Source organism: Sitodiplosis mosellana, unplaced genomic scaffold, assembly GCF_009176505.1.
Source record: "Sitodiplosis mosellana isolate CC-2019 unplaced genomic scaffold, AAFC_SMos_1.0 Smas_scaffold_1, whole genome shotgun sequence".
NCBI classification, from domain to species: domain Eukaryota; kingdom Metazoa; phylum Arthropoda; class Insecta; order Diptera; family Cecidomyiidae; genus Sitodiplosis; species Sitodiplosis mosellana.
In genome coordinates this window covers 16485698-16501113 of record NW_022595244.1, presented here as the reverse complement: position 1 = coordinate 16501113, position 15416 = coordinate 16485698, and the positions used below count along the sequence as shown (strand labels likewise).

At 36.4% G+C, this 15416-nt stretch overlaps 3 protein-coding genes across 6 annotated transcripts in view; 2 read left to right on the top strand and 1 right to left on the bottom strand.

Annotated features, from left to right (window-relative positions):
- The first annotated feature begins 183 nt into the window (after positions 1-183).
- Positions 184-2739, top strand: LOC129576646 (another transcription unit protein). Its single transcript, XM_055462008.1, has 6 exons — positions 184-367; positions 442-544; positions 642-1245; positions 1343-1737; positions 1815-2383; positions 2470-2739. The coding sequence occupies exons 1-6, from the start codon at positions 340-342 to the stop codon at positions 2649-2651; spliced, it is 1881 nt and encodes a 626-aa protein (XP_055317983.1). The 5' UTR covers positions 184-339; the 3' UTR covers positions 2652-2739.
- Positions 2740-4147: 1408 nt separating this feature from the next.
- LOC129580381 (UDP-glucosyltransferase 2-like) lies at positions 4148-6124 on the top strand. Its single transcript, XM_055470727.1, has 4 exons — positions 4148-4419; positions 4550-4932; positions 4998-5450; positions 5525-6124. The coding sequence occupies exons 1-4, from the start codon at positions 4156-4158 to the stop codon at positions 5979-5981; spliced, it is 1557 nt and encodes a 518-aa protein (XP_055326702.1). The 5' UTR covers positions 4148-4155; the 3' UTR covers positions 5982-6124.
- The window catches only part of LOC129576695 (CDC42 small effector protein homolog), a 29758-nt gene continuing 20455 nt past the window's right edge, over positions 6114-15416 (bottom strand). For all 4 annotated transcript variants that reach the window (XM_055462169.1, XM_055462178.1, XM_055462159.1 and 1 more), the window contains 3 exons: positions 7479-7694; positions 7272-7378; positions 6114-7176 (listed from right to left, as the gene is read on the bottom strand). In XM_055462169.1, coding sequence (XP_055318144.1) covers positions 7168-7176; positions 7272-7378; positions 7479-7638 — 276 coding nt within the window. In that variant the 5' untranslated portion in view covers positions 7639-7694 and the 3' untranslated portion in view covers positions 6114-7167. The remainder of the gene's footprint in view (positions 7177-7271; positions 7379-7478; positions 7695-15416) is intronic.

Genomic DNA, 15416 nt, shown 5'->3' with positions numbered 1-15416 from the left:
AACACGTTCCGTCAAAAAAAGAATGTATGAATCGAAATAAATATGTCGGTCGATTGACGTTTTATGAGCATCCTCCTCGCCCTCCAGTGGTGAATTCAACATGGAGAATTTAGAGTGGTGAAAGCTTAGACACACTGACACTTTCACATTCTCAACATAACCACAGCACAACACTGACAGTTTGGAGTTTGCATTGAATTTATTTTGGCATCAAACAATTTTCAACTTACGTGACAACATTTTTCATCTTTTTTCTCAGTTTGAAACTAGTAATATGTTTCAATAAATTTCATTTCAAGTTGTTTTAGTGAATAAAAAGTAAATTCATTTCATAAAAACATGGGATTCCACTGGCAAGACGATTCCGGTAAGGAAATTCGGCAAAAGCACCATAGCATGCATTGAATCAATATTAATTCATCATTTCGATGGTTTTCTTAGGCTCTGGATCAGATTCAGAATCTCATGGTAGCAGAAGTAGAAGCGCAACACCAGCTCATTCGGGCGATGAGGCTGCTCCTGGTGGCGTTAATAATCGATCACCGTAAGTGCTGATTCTTTGCCCAAAACAATATTATTATACCATTTTGAGGTTATGTTATTATAATTTCATTCTAAACATTTTTCACTGTTCTACACAGCTCAAGGTCCCGTTCAAATTCACCGGCATCACGTACAAGCCATTCTCGCAGCCCTAGTCGTTCGCGCAGTGGCTCACGAAGCCGAACACCGTCGAAAAGTCGATCACCATCGCCGAATGGCTCACACAAATCACGTAGCCGTAGTCGAAGCGGTAGCGGTAGCCACAGCCGAACACCCTCCCAACAATCGCAGCAATCAAATCGATCGGGTTCACGTCATTCGAACCAATCGAAAAGTGGCTCACCACATTCGAACCGATCGAAAAGTGGCTCACCACATTCAAACCGGTCGAAAAGTGGCTCACCACATTCGAACCGATCGAAAAGTGGCTCACCACATCCAAACCGGTCGAAAAGTGGTTCACCACATTCAAACCGATCAAAAAGCGCTTCACAGAAATCTGGCACTCGCAGTCGCAGCGCTTCAGCCGAATCAGACATTGGTGGTGAGAAGCGGAAGCGGCAAGTGTTAAGCGATTCTGGCAGTGAAACCGAAAAGAAAATGCCAAAAAAGAAGAAATCCACTTTGATTGATTCGGACAGTGAGCCAGAAGAACAGCCGGCAGCCGCAGAAAATGATGATATGGATGCAGCTGATATTTTTGTAAGTTTCAAAATAATCAATCGCCAAATTATTCCTATTTTGACTCTTTTCAACTTTGATGCCATAATGTTTTTAATTGTGGTAATAATTTTCGTAGGGTGACGCCGATGATATAAGTACCGATGGAGAAGAGGAGCACGAGAAGAAAAGAGGTGGCGATAGTTCCGAAGATGATGTTCGCCGTGGAAGTGATCACGAAAATGACGATAATCGTCGCAGAGACTCGGATAGACGAAGCTCAGTTAGCGGTGATGAGCGTCGAAGTGACGATGAACGCACACAACGTGAAAAAGAGCCTGAACCGGAACCGGAGCCAATACCAGAACGTCGCATTGATGTTGAAATCCCACGAATCGTTTCAGATTTGGGCAAAGATATTCATTTTGTCAAATTGCCAAATTTCTTATCGGTCGAAACCCGTCCATTTGATCCACAAACATATGAAGATGAAATTGACGAAGAAGAAACACTGGACGAAGAAGGTCGACAAAGGTAAATTCAACTATTTTTTTTTGACTATGTTCCAACATTTCTTATTGTATTGCATTCGAATTTTTTTTTCATTTTAGAATCAAATTGAAAGTGAGCAACACAATTCGGTGGCGCGAAGACTTGGATGATGAGGGAAATACGGTAAAAGAATCAAATGCACGTATCGTGAAGTGGTCAGATGGAAGCATGAGCTTGCATTTGGGCAATGAAATTTTCGATGTGTATAAGCAACCGTTGCAAGGTGATCACAATCACTTGTTCATTCGTCAAGGAACGGGTCTACAAGGACAGGCGGTTTTCCGAACGAAGCTCACATTCCGACCATACTCCACCGAATCGTTTACACACAAGAAGATGACAATGTCTTTGGCTGATCGATCGCAAAAGACGTCTGGCATTAAAATTCTTACACAAGTTGGTCACGATCCAGACGCAAATCGTTATGCCAAATTAAAGAAGGAAGAAGAGCAATTGCGTGCCGCGATGAGAGCAAAGACTACACAAACTAAACAAAAGCGACGAGAAACAGCGGCTAGTATTAATAATTACCGTGAAGAGCACGATTCAGATGATGAAGGCGCCATTTCGATTGCGGCTATCAAAAATAAATACACCGGCAAAGGTGGACCCAGCGCATCGAAACAAGGTAAACAATAAAAATTGCGTTTTCTCCTTCTTTTTTTATCATCTCATCTTGGAAACTTGATTTTAATTTCCAATTTTAAATTACAGGTTCTGGCATCTATTCATCCGACGAAGACGATTCTGATATTGACACAAGACGCAAGAAGAAAGCAGACAAATCCAAAGCGTTACGTCAATTGGCTGATTCAGATGAAGATAGCGCCGGTACAAATCATGAAGCTGGTAGCGGCTCACGCACTGGCTCTGGATCGGGATCGGGCTCAGATTAGAATTTCAATCAATTGTATTTAGCATTAAGACTTCATTTCTGACAAGTAACCAATAAAATAAATTGTATAAAACTAGACGCATTTGAAACTCTTCAAAGATTTTTCTTTATTTGTGATAGTGAATACAAAGTATAAATACGTTTTTATACAACATTTGTTCATACAACATTGCCCACATCTATCAATTTGAATAAGCATTCACATGCAACGTATGCTTATTACTATTTTGCTTGTAAAATACAGATTTGCTTCATCATCATTACTAAACGATCAATGAACAGCATGATGTAAATGATGTGCGTATTTGACAATTGTTTTCATTAAAAAAAAATCTCAAGTGGTGAGCTCATCAAACGATTGATAACGTGTACATTTACAGTAAAACCTACTCCAATTTTCTTAAAGCGGAAAAATGTTTCTTAAAGCGGGTAATCTTCCACCGGCAAAATTTTATGTTTAGTATTTTTTTTGAACGTGCCTTTAAAGAACATCGTTCTCCACCGTGAGTTTTGAGCATTATTGATGCCTTGAAAGTAGCGACATATAACAGCGGTTTTTTTCATTGCAGTCAATCAAATATCGCGAGCTGTCAAAATTTCAGTATTCTATGTTGTTTAAAAGTCAAAACGAGAACCGCTGCAAGAGTACGATACGAATTTACATTGTTATTGTTTTTAATAGAAAAACACTGACATTCAGGGAGCACGTTCTCCACACTTTTGAAGAAAAAAAAACGTGATGGCGACTTTCATCGGGGCTTTACTATACTTGTTGGAATCAATATATACAAAGTTATGAAAAGAATTTTAGTTCATGGTCACTCTTGCTTGTGATCGGACGGTTATATTCAAATGAAACAATTGTCAGAAAATTGCGTAGATCATATTTAAATAATAATTTAATTTACTTGGGTACAAATCAAATTATAGGTGAAATTTTACCAGTTAAGTACTACGGAAAACAATTGAAATTATACCGTGTATGTACATGAGTGTCAGTTAGTGTTGGTTGGTTCGTTTGTTTGTTTGGACATTTTCATTGCGTGGTTTTTTTGCACAAAGTGCTTGTTTGATCGAAAATTTTGATTTTTTACTCGTTCCATTCTTACTACGCGTAAAATACACGAGGAGCAAATTATATTATGAGTTCTGTGTTTTAGATTAAGAGTATAGTTCCACGGGTGAGATTGAGAATATGTTTCATTGACTTTGTTTCTTAATACGCTTCTTATGTATTTTAAGTGAAATAAAAACCGGGAAAACAAACGAGTTTCTTCGATCATTTCGAACGAATGAACAAACAAACATTCGAAAGTGTTGGACAATTCAGAATGAAATGAACATGCATGAATGAGCTATAGTGTTCGGTCTTACAATTTCAAATGTTCGTTTTGGTATCAAAATCACAATGTCATTGCCGTTGATTTGATGTTATTTTGTCATTCTAAGTGTTTTGGATTCTTATATAATTTCTTTTTTGTACATTTTATCCAATAGAAATCAAAATGTGGCCAAAAGTGCATTACATTTTGATGCTAATGTTAGCAGTTTCAACAAATAACGTAGGAAACTCATTGAAGATACTCGGACTTTTTCCACACCCGACAATGAGCCATTTCAATTTTTTCCACCCAATATTGCGGGGACTAGCTGATGCAGGCCATGATGTTACTGTTGTTAGTCATTTCCCAGACAAAAATGCACCAAAGAACTATATAGATATGCCATTGAAAACAACGAAATTGCTCGTCAATTCCATTAACTTAGAGGTAGGTGGCACTTTTTCAATAATTTTTAAAAATTAATTTATCTATTTATCGATGGATTTGATTATGCTGTTCGAATTGTCAAAATCACTAAGGTCACAAAGTTTAATCTGGAATGGTTTGAATTTACAGAATTTCTCAAATCGTCCTTGGTACAAGAATTTCCAGGATTTTTTTTGGGTGCATCAATGGGGGGGGCATTGATACATGCGAGCTCGCCCTAAATTCAACCGTTATAAAAAACATTTTAAAATCGATTAATAAAGAAAATCGGTATGATGTTATATTGACGGAAGTATTCAATAGCGATTGTATGATGGCTGTAGCATGGAAACTAAAAGCACCGGTCATCGGATTGAGTAGCTGTGTGATGATGCCATGGCATTACGATCGTCTTGGAAATCCATTTATTCCATCATACATGCCTGGGCTCTTTGTTGGCTCCTCGGAAAATATGAACTTTTTGGAGCGATTAAATAACTGGTTCACTGTCAATGCTATGAAACTCATATATAAGTAAGAACTTATTTGCCATGTGAATGCTCTAAAAACGAATACAATTAAATGATATAAATTTCTAGGTACAAAATGATGAGTGATACTGATAAAATAATTCAAAGGCATTTCAAGAATGAAGAAATTCCACCAACTGGAGAACTCGTCAAAGAAACGAGCCTTATGTTCGTTAACACCCATTATTCATTCAGCGGATCAAGGCCAAATGCCCCAACTGTTGTGGAGCTAGGTGGAGTTCATATAAAAGAAGAGACACATTTGGATCCAGAAATAAAAGCGTTACTGGACTCGGCAGCTGATGGTGTAATTTATGTGAGCTGGGGTTCCATGATAAGGGCTGAAACGTTACCGCACGAAAAACGAAATGAGCTTCTGAAGGCATTTGGCGCTTTCGAACAGAAGATTTTATGGAAATGGGAAAATGAAACGATTCCCGATCAGCCCAAGAATGTACATATCCTAAAATGGATGCCGCAAAGAGAGATTTTATGTCATCCCAACGTTCGTGTTTTTGTGAGGTAAATGGAACCATCTCAATACCAAACATTCTACACAGAACTAAGTCAAATATTTGTTCATGTTTTGCTTTCAGTCATGGTGGTCTGATGGGAAGCAGTGAATCAGCCTATTGTGGTGTTCCAATGGTACTTACGCCAATGTATGGTGATCAATTTCATAATGCAGCTGCAGCTGTGTCACGTGGCATGGGTTTCATTGTAAATTATCCAGACATTACTGAAGAAACTTTCAAAACAGCCATATCTAATGCATTAACAACGGAAGCAAAGCAAAATGCAAAAAAAGTCTCATATTCGTATCGAAATCGTATTAAGAATCCATTAGAAACGGCAGTTTGGTGGGTTGAATATGTGGCAGCCACGCGCGGAGCACCTTTGTTGAAATCACATTCTACACATATGTCAGCAATCGCGTACTATTCGTTTGACATTTACATCGTAATTTTCATCATTTTATTAGTGATCACCTACATACTACGAACCATTTTCAAAAAGATTTTCGTTAGAGTTACTAAGCCAAAAACTGATTGAAAGCAACAATTGAAAAAATCGCATTCAAAATTTCTAACTAAGTTTCAATTATATTCGCAATCGATTGTTGGAATTTAATTTCTGACAAACATCCGAATGAAATGAATTGTATAAAAATAAACGCATTTGAAATTTTTCAAAGATTTTTCTTTTATTTGTATTTACTATCAAAAGTATAAATTCAACGGTTTATTTGTATAAAATATATCTACATTTGTGTGTTAGCCGCTCGTCTGAAGAGTAAAATGAGAGCAGAAAACATACGGGAAGAATCTTGTTGAATGGAAAATGTTAAAATTTGTGTGTGTTTGATTTTATCTGTGTAATCCTTTGTCAAATGAACTAATCAATTCCAATACACGAGGTCTTGTTTTAAACTTACAAAATGGGGCTTGTACGTTTTATCATCCAAATGATCTATGGCTATTGAATTTCTACTTTGATTTCTATTCGCAGTTTATATTGTAAGGCAACGCTACTATATTTGCTTAATTATTTTTATCATAATAATTTGTATATAAATATTCTTCTAAATAATTTCTCAAGATTTCATGCTGAAAAAATTGTTTTTTTTTTGTCGATGTGTTTGTTGTTCAACAAATATTGACAAATTGTCAACACGGGTCACTTTTGAACGAGTGAATCACCATCGTCAGATTTTAAGTACTAAATGTTTGGAGTATGTCAAAATATGTGAACTTGATCTAAATTGTGCCTACGGTGGCCTTTCCTCACACTTGTTTTCTTCTTTCAATGCAAATTTTCTGAAATCTATTCAAATCGAATTTCGCAAATATCGCAAATGATATTGTAATACTGCTTACAAAATATGCTTGCATTTTTTTTTGCGTCTTTACACGGAACACAATAATAAGTAACTAAGAAAAGATGAATCTTTTCGGTGTATCATCTAGTGAGAAATGTGATTAATGTGTGATTGCATAAATGTTCAATATTTTCCTACTTTGTATAGTCATTCGAACGATTCTCTGTTTTTTTTTTGTTCAAAATAAAAATGATTTAAAAGGAAATTGTGTTATGCGACTGCATTACTAGATGCCGAAAAAAATAACAAAATTCAAAGTAAATAATATTTAAATCTAGCAAAAAAAAACATCGTACAACTAAGTGAAATAGTGAATTCATGTTATTAAATGTGAACGCATTCCAGAGATCTGCAATCGATTCAGCAAGCCTGTGAAAAGATGGTAAAGATCAATAATTTGCCTTTGGTTGATTTTGATGAAGAATGCAGAAAGAGCGACATTTCAAGTCGGAATTGAATTTTACCTGAATTCTGAGTGAGTTCGACTCATAGCCGCCTTTGCTTTGCATCTGACTTTGGATCGCATTTATGTGATTCGGAGTGAGCTCAGTGTCGTTCGACCCTATATGACCTGCCAATGGAATAAAAATCGTTTTAGATTTTTTTTTTCTTTTTAAAAACTATCAATGCTGTCTGCACTGCATAGTCAGTGTCGATTGAATGCTACATACCGGTATGCACGAAATTCGTGGGATGGCCGATCATCGATCGATCTATTCTCATGCGCTGATGACGTTGACGTCGTCGCGTTGGGCTCTGTGGCTGATGAAAGCAGCAGGAAAACCATTGAATCCAAATGTCACCGTTGCTTGCCATTTCTTTAGATTTCATTCAACGTATTTCAATCACACAGCAGATGAATTCGAAAGCGCAACAAAAACGTTTATCTATAGAAAAAATGGAAAAGAAAATTGTGATTAATATTTATGGTAAATTTATTGGCATCTCAATGATTTGTACTTGTCTAATTCAATTAAGAGTAAATTGCTACGATGGCATCTTCTATCGAGCCAAAACAGATCCAATATTGATAATTTCAATAGCAAAAAGAATGTATTAATTTGAATTTTCTCTTCGACTTAAGGTAGTCGGTCGCTGTAGTGCTCTTTTTTTTTAATTGAGCAATAAATACCGCAAAAGGTGGCCTATCAGCAGGCAACTCTAATCAATGTGTAATGCGTGCACACTGACTGTGAGGTGCGCGCATTTATGGGTACATCATTAACCATATTTGTTGTGTGATTCTTCCGTCTTCCGATATAAAAAAAATTACGCATTTGCATATATATGTTTCACCGTTGCTGTTTGTCGCTTTGAAACCTACGGTCCAAAGCTTCATTTAAAAAAAAAATGAGAAATGTGATTGGAGAGACAGTTGAATGCGTATGTCATTCGTTGAATAACCACCAATATTCTCACGCACCTGTCATTTGTGACAAATTGAAGTAATTATACGGCATCGACAGGGCATCGTGATGACAACGGTGCCATTCGCATCTTGATACTTTTTAACATGTGTGTCTTTCTTTCTCTTGCCATTTCTTTCAATAGCCACCGACAAGAAAAACAAGATGTGCAAAATCACACATCGTCAATCAAACCAGAAGAAATGCTCATAATCGTTTACTGGATCCAATGAATTTATCAATTCATTATTACAAACCGGAACCATTTTATCATATAGAAATTCGACGAGTTGTTATTTTTTATCTACTTGTATCAAACGGCACGTGTGCTTGGACAACAAATGAAGAATGAAAAAAAATATCATTTCAACCATCGTCTTCGTTTCCGTCATCAAATCGCGTCCGTTTTGTTGAAAACAAAAAAAACGCATTCATTTACTGCATTGCATTTCGATCAGTAAAACGTCTGCAATTTCACTTTCATGATTTATTAATGTGGATAAAATATTCTCGTCGATTGTACGAATTTCCGCAATATAATCGTAGTTGAGAAAGAATAATGAAAACAAAAAATAGTAAAACTGCAAGTGTGGTGGCAATTCATTAGTTTCATGAAAAATAAAACACAAAATTATCGTCCACTGCTGTACTTTTTTCTTTCTTTTTATCAACAACCGAAAAAAACATGATTATTTCTTCTTCCAACTGTTCGCTTGTTTACTTATAAAAATGAAATGTTTCATTGAATCAGAAATGTGTGAAACAAAAATCCGATAAAACAGTTGCAGACGTTACGGTCTGTTGCTGCTCTATAGCACAACGAAATCAATTAAGCGAACCGAAAAATGTGTATACTTTGAGATATTAAGGGAAGAGCGAGAGCATAACTCGTCCTCAACACACCATGATTACGGAATTTGCATAAATAATAATGAATTTGTACAAAGCCTACACAGTAGACTCATGTTTCTCTTTCGATCAGCCAACCCACCGACCGTTTTCGATTCAAACGTCAGTGCATTTTCACTGTTATTTATCGACGCATATCTAACAGTCGGTTTTTATCACTACCGTCTTTGGGTGCGATCGAACACTCGAATTAAATTCAATTTAAAATTTTTAAATTATAAGTCTGTTTTTTATGAGCCTGTTTTTTCTTCATTGAATTTTAATGAGATCAAACTCTGTTTTTGTAACGGTTTTTATCAGCTGAGCGAAATGTGACTCATTGACGCAATGCATTCCATGATCCATGGACCATGGAATATTGACGAAGTGATTTTGTGAGTTGAAATATTATAGAACGAAATTCGTCATCAAAAATGTCCTACTGATTTTGGTATTGCTTTCCCTCGGAAACGTCTAATTAGTAAATCTAAAGACAACTAATTAAAAGTTGAGCCAGTCTTCAGCACGAAGAAGACAAAAGAAAAATTAAAGGAGAAAATGTGAACGTTTCATGCTGTTAATCACATCAACGAAAAGCGTGTTGACCTCATCGAGTCAAACTGTAAATAATGGATTTACAACCAACTGTGACATAAGCTCATTCCGTTGTTTTCGATGCGCTTATTCTACTTTTTCGATTCCAAATTGTTTTATCAACTGGTTTTGTTTTCAATTTTGTATCGGCACAGAATCTTAGTACTTTCGAAGGGCAAGTTTTGAGCATGAAGAATTCCCATACTATAATTGCTTGTTCTGGTAAATTGAAAAAAAAGTCAACGTCAAAATATTAGAACAAGTTTCATTGTGATCGATAAGTTCAATGGCAGTGGGCTAGAGGACACTGAACTGACGCCAATGAAGGAATGAAGACAAGAAAAAAAAACAATGAAACAAATCTGCACACGAACACCTAATTAAACATACATCTCAAAGTTTAATAGCTAAACAATAAATGACCTTATCATTTTGAGTTGACTCGATGTACAGAGAAAAAAAAATTGTATTGAAAAACATGGTTTAGAAATTACATTAGCTCCATTGAACTGCAGCCCATTCTTTCATTTAACATTGATATTGTATCACAATTCGAGGAAGAAATAAAATAAGCATGAATTGATCAATTGTTGCGTCGTCTTTTTTGGGCTACACATTTGAGGTATGTATGTGTTTGTATGCGACGCAATCACAAACAAACGGATAAACTAATCTATTTACATTCGAAGCAGCAACTTTTTTCGGAATGAAAGCTGTACTGCCTATGTAAATGAAATCCAGTGAGTGTGAATAACAATTGAGCGTAGCAGCGACAATGAGCAATAGAAATCAAAAACGATTAAACTGCATACTCTCCGTATGCATACGAAACGCATTGTTTACTTTCTATATCATTTCGATGGAACGTTTATTGTAGTCCCCCCATATATAATTTCGATTCTGTTTTTTTCCTTCTCTTCTTTTTTTTCTTTCGTTGTTGTTCAACCCAGTCATTTTCAGCATTTTTGCCTGTTAATTTATATTTGTCTAACAACTTTGGCTTGGTGTAATAAATAATTCATGGCTCACAAAAGCACACATACACACAGGGAGAGAGAGAGAGAAACCAATTTGGGCATAAATCATTTAATAGGTCTAATAATATGACAGCATCAATTGTGTGCTTGCACTCTCTAGTGTATATGCACGTTCTTGAGCATATATATATATGCAACAAAGTTGATGGAGTTTCTCTCTTTTTTTTCCTTTGTGTGATGGGGCTTGTGCAGATTTTGACGATTGCGGCCCAATAAAATCCGAGCAATTTAAGGTGTTTATCGGTTGCTCAATATCGAACAAGAGGAACAAAAAGCCAAACAAACAATATGCAAATCAATTCGATCGTAAATATAGATTTTGATGTTTACACTCCCTCTGTTGTGACGTGAATGCAGCGAAGAATTTGAAACAACAACTAAAGAAACATGCACAGTCTTCGTAGCATCGGTGTGAACATGGTGCAAATTTGCCCCAGGTTAAGGCCTCCATTGAAATACTCAATGAGCCAGTCCTTTCGATTTTACGAACTAAATTTTACATTTTTGGACCGTTTTTTTCGTATCTCCCTCTCTCTCTCTGCTTAAGCGCAATTCGGAATTGATTTCAATTAATTTAGCCACTAGTGAGCATTGAAATCGAATCGTTCGATGTTCAGTTCAAGACTGCACGCAAAAAAGCAACAACATCGACATGTTTCCTTTTACATTTCATTAGCGGTTATTTTCTGAATTCTCATGTCGATTCTATGACCATAAAAAGCCTTGCTATGATTGTCAGATCAGATTGCGATATAGTTCTCTCTTCTGTGTGCGAACGCATAGCAATATGTCGAACTCAAAAATCACCATTCGGTCAAAATGTTACACGATGTTCAATACACGAAAGGCAGTGTTTTTTCTTGTTTTTCTTCTCTCTCTCTTTGAACGAAAACGTTTCGCGGAATCAAATGCGAAGTACAAAGTATAATTTACCCAAAAGGTCGAACCGTATGTGTCATTTCATCGGTTTTCAAGTGCCCAAAATAAATAAAACCGAACCATTAACCAAAAGCAAACAAAGAGTTCAAATGCTGCACTAAGTGCGATCGCGTTCGATCACTTTTCGTAATTTTTAATTTGATTTTCTCAAGAACGTTCCGAGTTTGATTCAGATGTTTTGCCCGAAGCCTCAAAATGGCTTTGTCAAAACGTACAGCATTCATTGCGAAACATACGAAAGGCTTTTTCATTCCCTACTAAACAATTTGGCTTCGCGTGTACTCAAAGTCATGGTATTGAAACGACGCGAATGAAACGTAGTTAGCGTTCGGACAGTGACAAATGATTTATGAAACTTTAAATCTTTTCAACTTTTGTACAAATAAACAAAGAATCATTTTCTGATTCTTCACAAGCTGCCAGCTGTCAAGAAAACAACGCAATTACGCTTTGGATCACAATCTTTTTTTTAAATCGTCAAATACACAAATCAGAAAGAAATTCTCTTATGTAATCGTCGTCGGTCGTTCGATTTTCCATTATGTTATTGTGCCGCGAAGACTCTAAAACTATTTTTACTACCGAAAAACTTTAAGGAAGTTGTTTGAATTTTACAGCATGACAACCGAAAATTTATCATCCAAATTTAATTATACGTTATTAAACTCGCAGCGATTTCATGTCATTTGATGGAGTTACGCAAATTTAATACAAATTGTAGACGTTGAAACTGTGGAAAAACAAGTTCGAAGCGTAATCGTATTTGCATGCAACGGAAATACTGACACCAGACAGAGATAGAAAATAAAACCGATTGGGAAGAAAACGGTTGTGGTTCAACAATCGGATTTATTAGTGTTGGGACCCGACACTTAAATAGATCTGTCATTGCCTCTTGGGTAAGGCAATGAGCTTCAGCTCCGAAAATGCAGCAACGTATCGGACCACAGCAAATCGTTACAACAGATGTAAATTATATCGAACGGAATTATGATTTATTCAAATTAATTTCAGGCCCGAAGAGTTTTTCAACATAATTTATTGCTTTTCAACTGTGGGTTTTTAATTTGTTTTGTCGCTGCTCATATCGATTTGTGGGTCGTTTATCGATCTTTTTTCTTTGTTTAAAAAAAAAAATTAATGTGATGAGCGTCATTTGGAAATGAAATTGTTATCGGTTTCACAGTCGATTAACGATGAGTGATAGAGACTGCCGAAAAAAATACCAAGTACAAAAAACGTCAAAAAGTGTGTCAGTCGAAAGATGAAAGTAAAAGTAAAGTCATAGGTCATCAAATGACTCTATCATAATTAAGATCTTTTTTCTCATGCAAAAACTTCTGTTCATTGTAATGCATGACACAAAATATGCGGGGAATTGAATATGAACATCATATATGTGTTTCATTTGAAATGAATTAAAATGGTGCCGGTGGACTGTAAATGGTGAGACCAATTAAGCGACCACACTTTGCCTGTGTAGGCTCTAGCAATTGACAAATTGGCACATATGTACATTTTCCATTGTTTACAGCAACGTTCAGTAGAGACAGCCGATAGAGAGAGATTGCATACGTTTCACCATATTCATCGACGAAAATGCAGTCGATTCTTCTCTCTCTCTCTCTCTCTGGGCATTTTTACGTAAGATTGTCAGTTATATTGCCGCGCTCGCTTCAGTTATTCACCATAAAAAATAGCCGTAGACAAACAGGAAGGTGACAATAAAACCTCATTAAACATGCTTGTAAATCTGCAATCTAATGCTGTTATTAGCTTCGTTTGGAATTTTCTTCTCGTTCGCACTATCATTCATTTGCGTCTTAATTTAACACCTTTGCTCAGTTCAGACACGGCTCGATTCTGTTTCACCTTTTGTACTGACAATGAATCAATTTATCAAGATTTCACCAAATACCTGAAACATTGACACATCTCAAGAGAGATTCTATCGGTTGTTGAATTGCTTCATTTTTTTTGCAAGGTGTTAAACGATGTTTTTTTCTTCGGTCTTTACTTATGCACAACCTACTTTTTGCATTCTCGAATATTCGAAAGTACAGCCAGGAATATGTCGTTCGTATGACGAATTCATGAATAAAATTGTGACGTAAGTTGAATGAAACAAAATATGATGCGTTGGATAGAAATTTCGGTGATAGAAAGCAGAACGATGCGTGAACTATCGAATGCCAAAAGGAATTTGTTGTACACGACTGAAACTCAAAATTGTTCATACATATTCATCGGCAATGACGAGCGCACAATCAGATTAGACCCACTTTCCTGTGCGTGTATTGCCCCATGGATGTATGTTCCACGTGAACCGGAGGCGCTGTTTTTTATTGTTGGATTAACCACAGTCATTTGTTGGCCTAAACATGCTCATGTGATAATTATTTCGTTCACTCAAGACATCCACAGCAGAAAGGGAAAAAGACAGAGCAAAAATACTATAATTAGTGGTTTGTGAATTTCAAAATGTGCTCACATTAATGCCTTTTGTTTTGTTCGAATCAACGACTTGATTTTTTCGCCCAAAATTTTCTGGCCTTTCTGTTATTATTTCAGAGTGTGTGCATCGTAATTTAATAAAATTCGTCGCCGTTAGAAAGATCTAATCACTATTCTGAAATTGTGAGCTGCTCTTCTGGAAACAAGAGGTGAAACTGAGTTTTGGGCTTGGAGGTAAACGCAATTCACTGGTGCATAACCACCCGTATAACTTGGCACTGGGTGACTTCACAGTCTATAATTTATAATTGAACTGAGTGCGCACTCAGCGCGCTGCAGCAGTCACAACTTGCGCGAGAAAACTGTTGCAAATTCAGGCGTTTTTGCTTCCTTTACATTTTTGTTCCGCAATATAATTAATAGTTCGACTGGTTAGTTTGTTAAATTGTCCCATAGCAGCATAACACTGTGAATGACCCATTTCATATGCACCACTTCCAGCAATCAGGTTTTCAACGCGCACATAATAATTTTTGTGAAATTGCATCCTTCCTGCAAATCAGCTCATTTTTTTTATACATAACTTATCATTTCGTTTCAAATTGGATCCGCACCCAATTACAGACACATACATTTATTCTTTGATGTTCGCTTCTCCATGTGAACCATTAATGCTCTTCTCTCGGTGCATCGAGAGTTGCATTTTGTGTGTAGATGAAGCATTTTAATTGATCTAAATTAAATGTGTCTCGTTAATGGCATTTCTCATTTCGAATACTGAATACGAGCGCTGGAGCGTGTGCACGTTCCACACCTTCCAAGAAGGCAAATTGACCCATTTCTTGGGTCGTTGTCGTTGTTATTATTTTCATCGAAGCAATTAGCGCTTATCTCATAAAATTCTATTGGATTCGGTTGACGAGGCGACGACGGACAGATGTACACTGCACTGAATTTGAGGATTTTAAACCCGCTAAGAATACGAAAGAATGAAATTGTGTCAGCTTTCATCACGACAGTCGATCACTTCAATATGATAGCGCAAGTCCAACGATGCAAACAGTAATAAAAAAGCAGAAACCACATTGAAGCTTTATGTGCATCAAACATGAAATGGGATTGCATATTTGATTCGTAGCAGAATGTGCAGTGTGCACTAAAGTCGGTCATTATAGCCAAGTGAATGTTATTTATGCGCTCTGCGATTGTTGTTTAGCATTTGAACAGAGAAAAGAGAAAAAAAAAAGAAGAGATGAGAGAGAAAAAACCCAAAATATAACGGTTTGATTCT

Coding starts and splice junctions, on each gene's coding strand:
- LOC129576646 (XM_055462008.1), top strand. CDS start 340: ATGGGATTCCACTGGCAAGACGATTCCG. Junction 368..441: donor CCACTGGCAAGACGATTCCG/GTAAGGAAATTC, acceptor TGGTTTTCTTAG/GCTCTGGATCAGATTCAGAA. Junction 545..641: donor GGCGTTAATAATCGATCACC/GTAAGTGCTGAT, acceptor TGTTCTACACAG/CTCAAGGTCCCGTTCAAATT.
- LOC129580381 (XM_055470727.1), top strand. CDS start 4,156: ATGTGGCCAAAAGTGCATTACATTTTGATGCTAATGTTAGCAGTTTCA. Junction 4,420..4,549: donor TCAATTCCATTAACTTAGAG/GTAGGTGGCACT, acceptor TGAATTTACAGA/ATTTCTCAAATCGTCCTTGG. Junction 5,451..5,524: donor AACGTTCGTGTTTTTGTGAG/GTAAATGGAACC, acceptor TTTTGCTTTCAG/TCATGGTGGTCTGATGGGAA.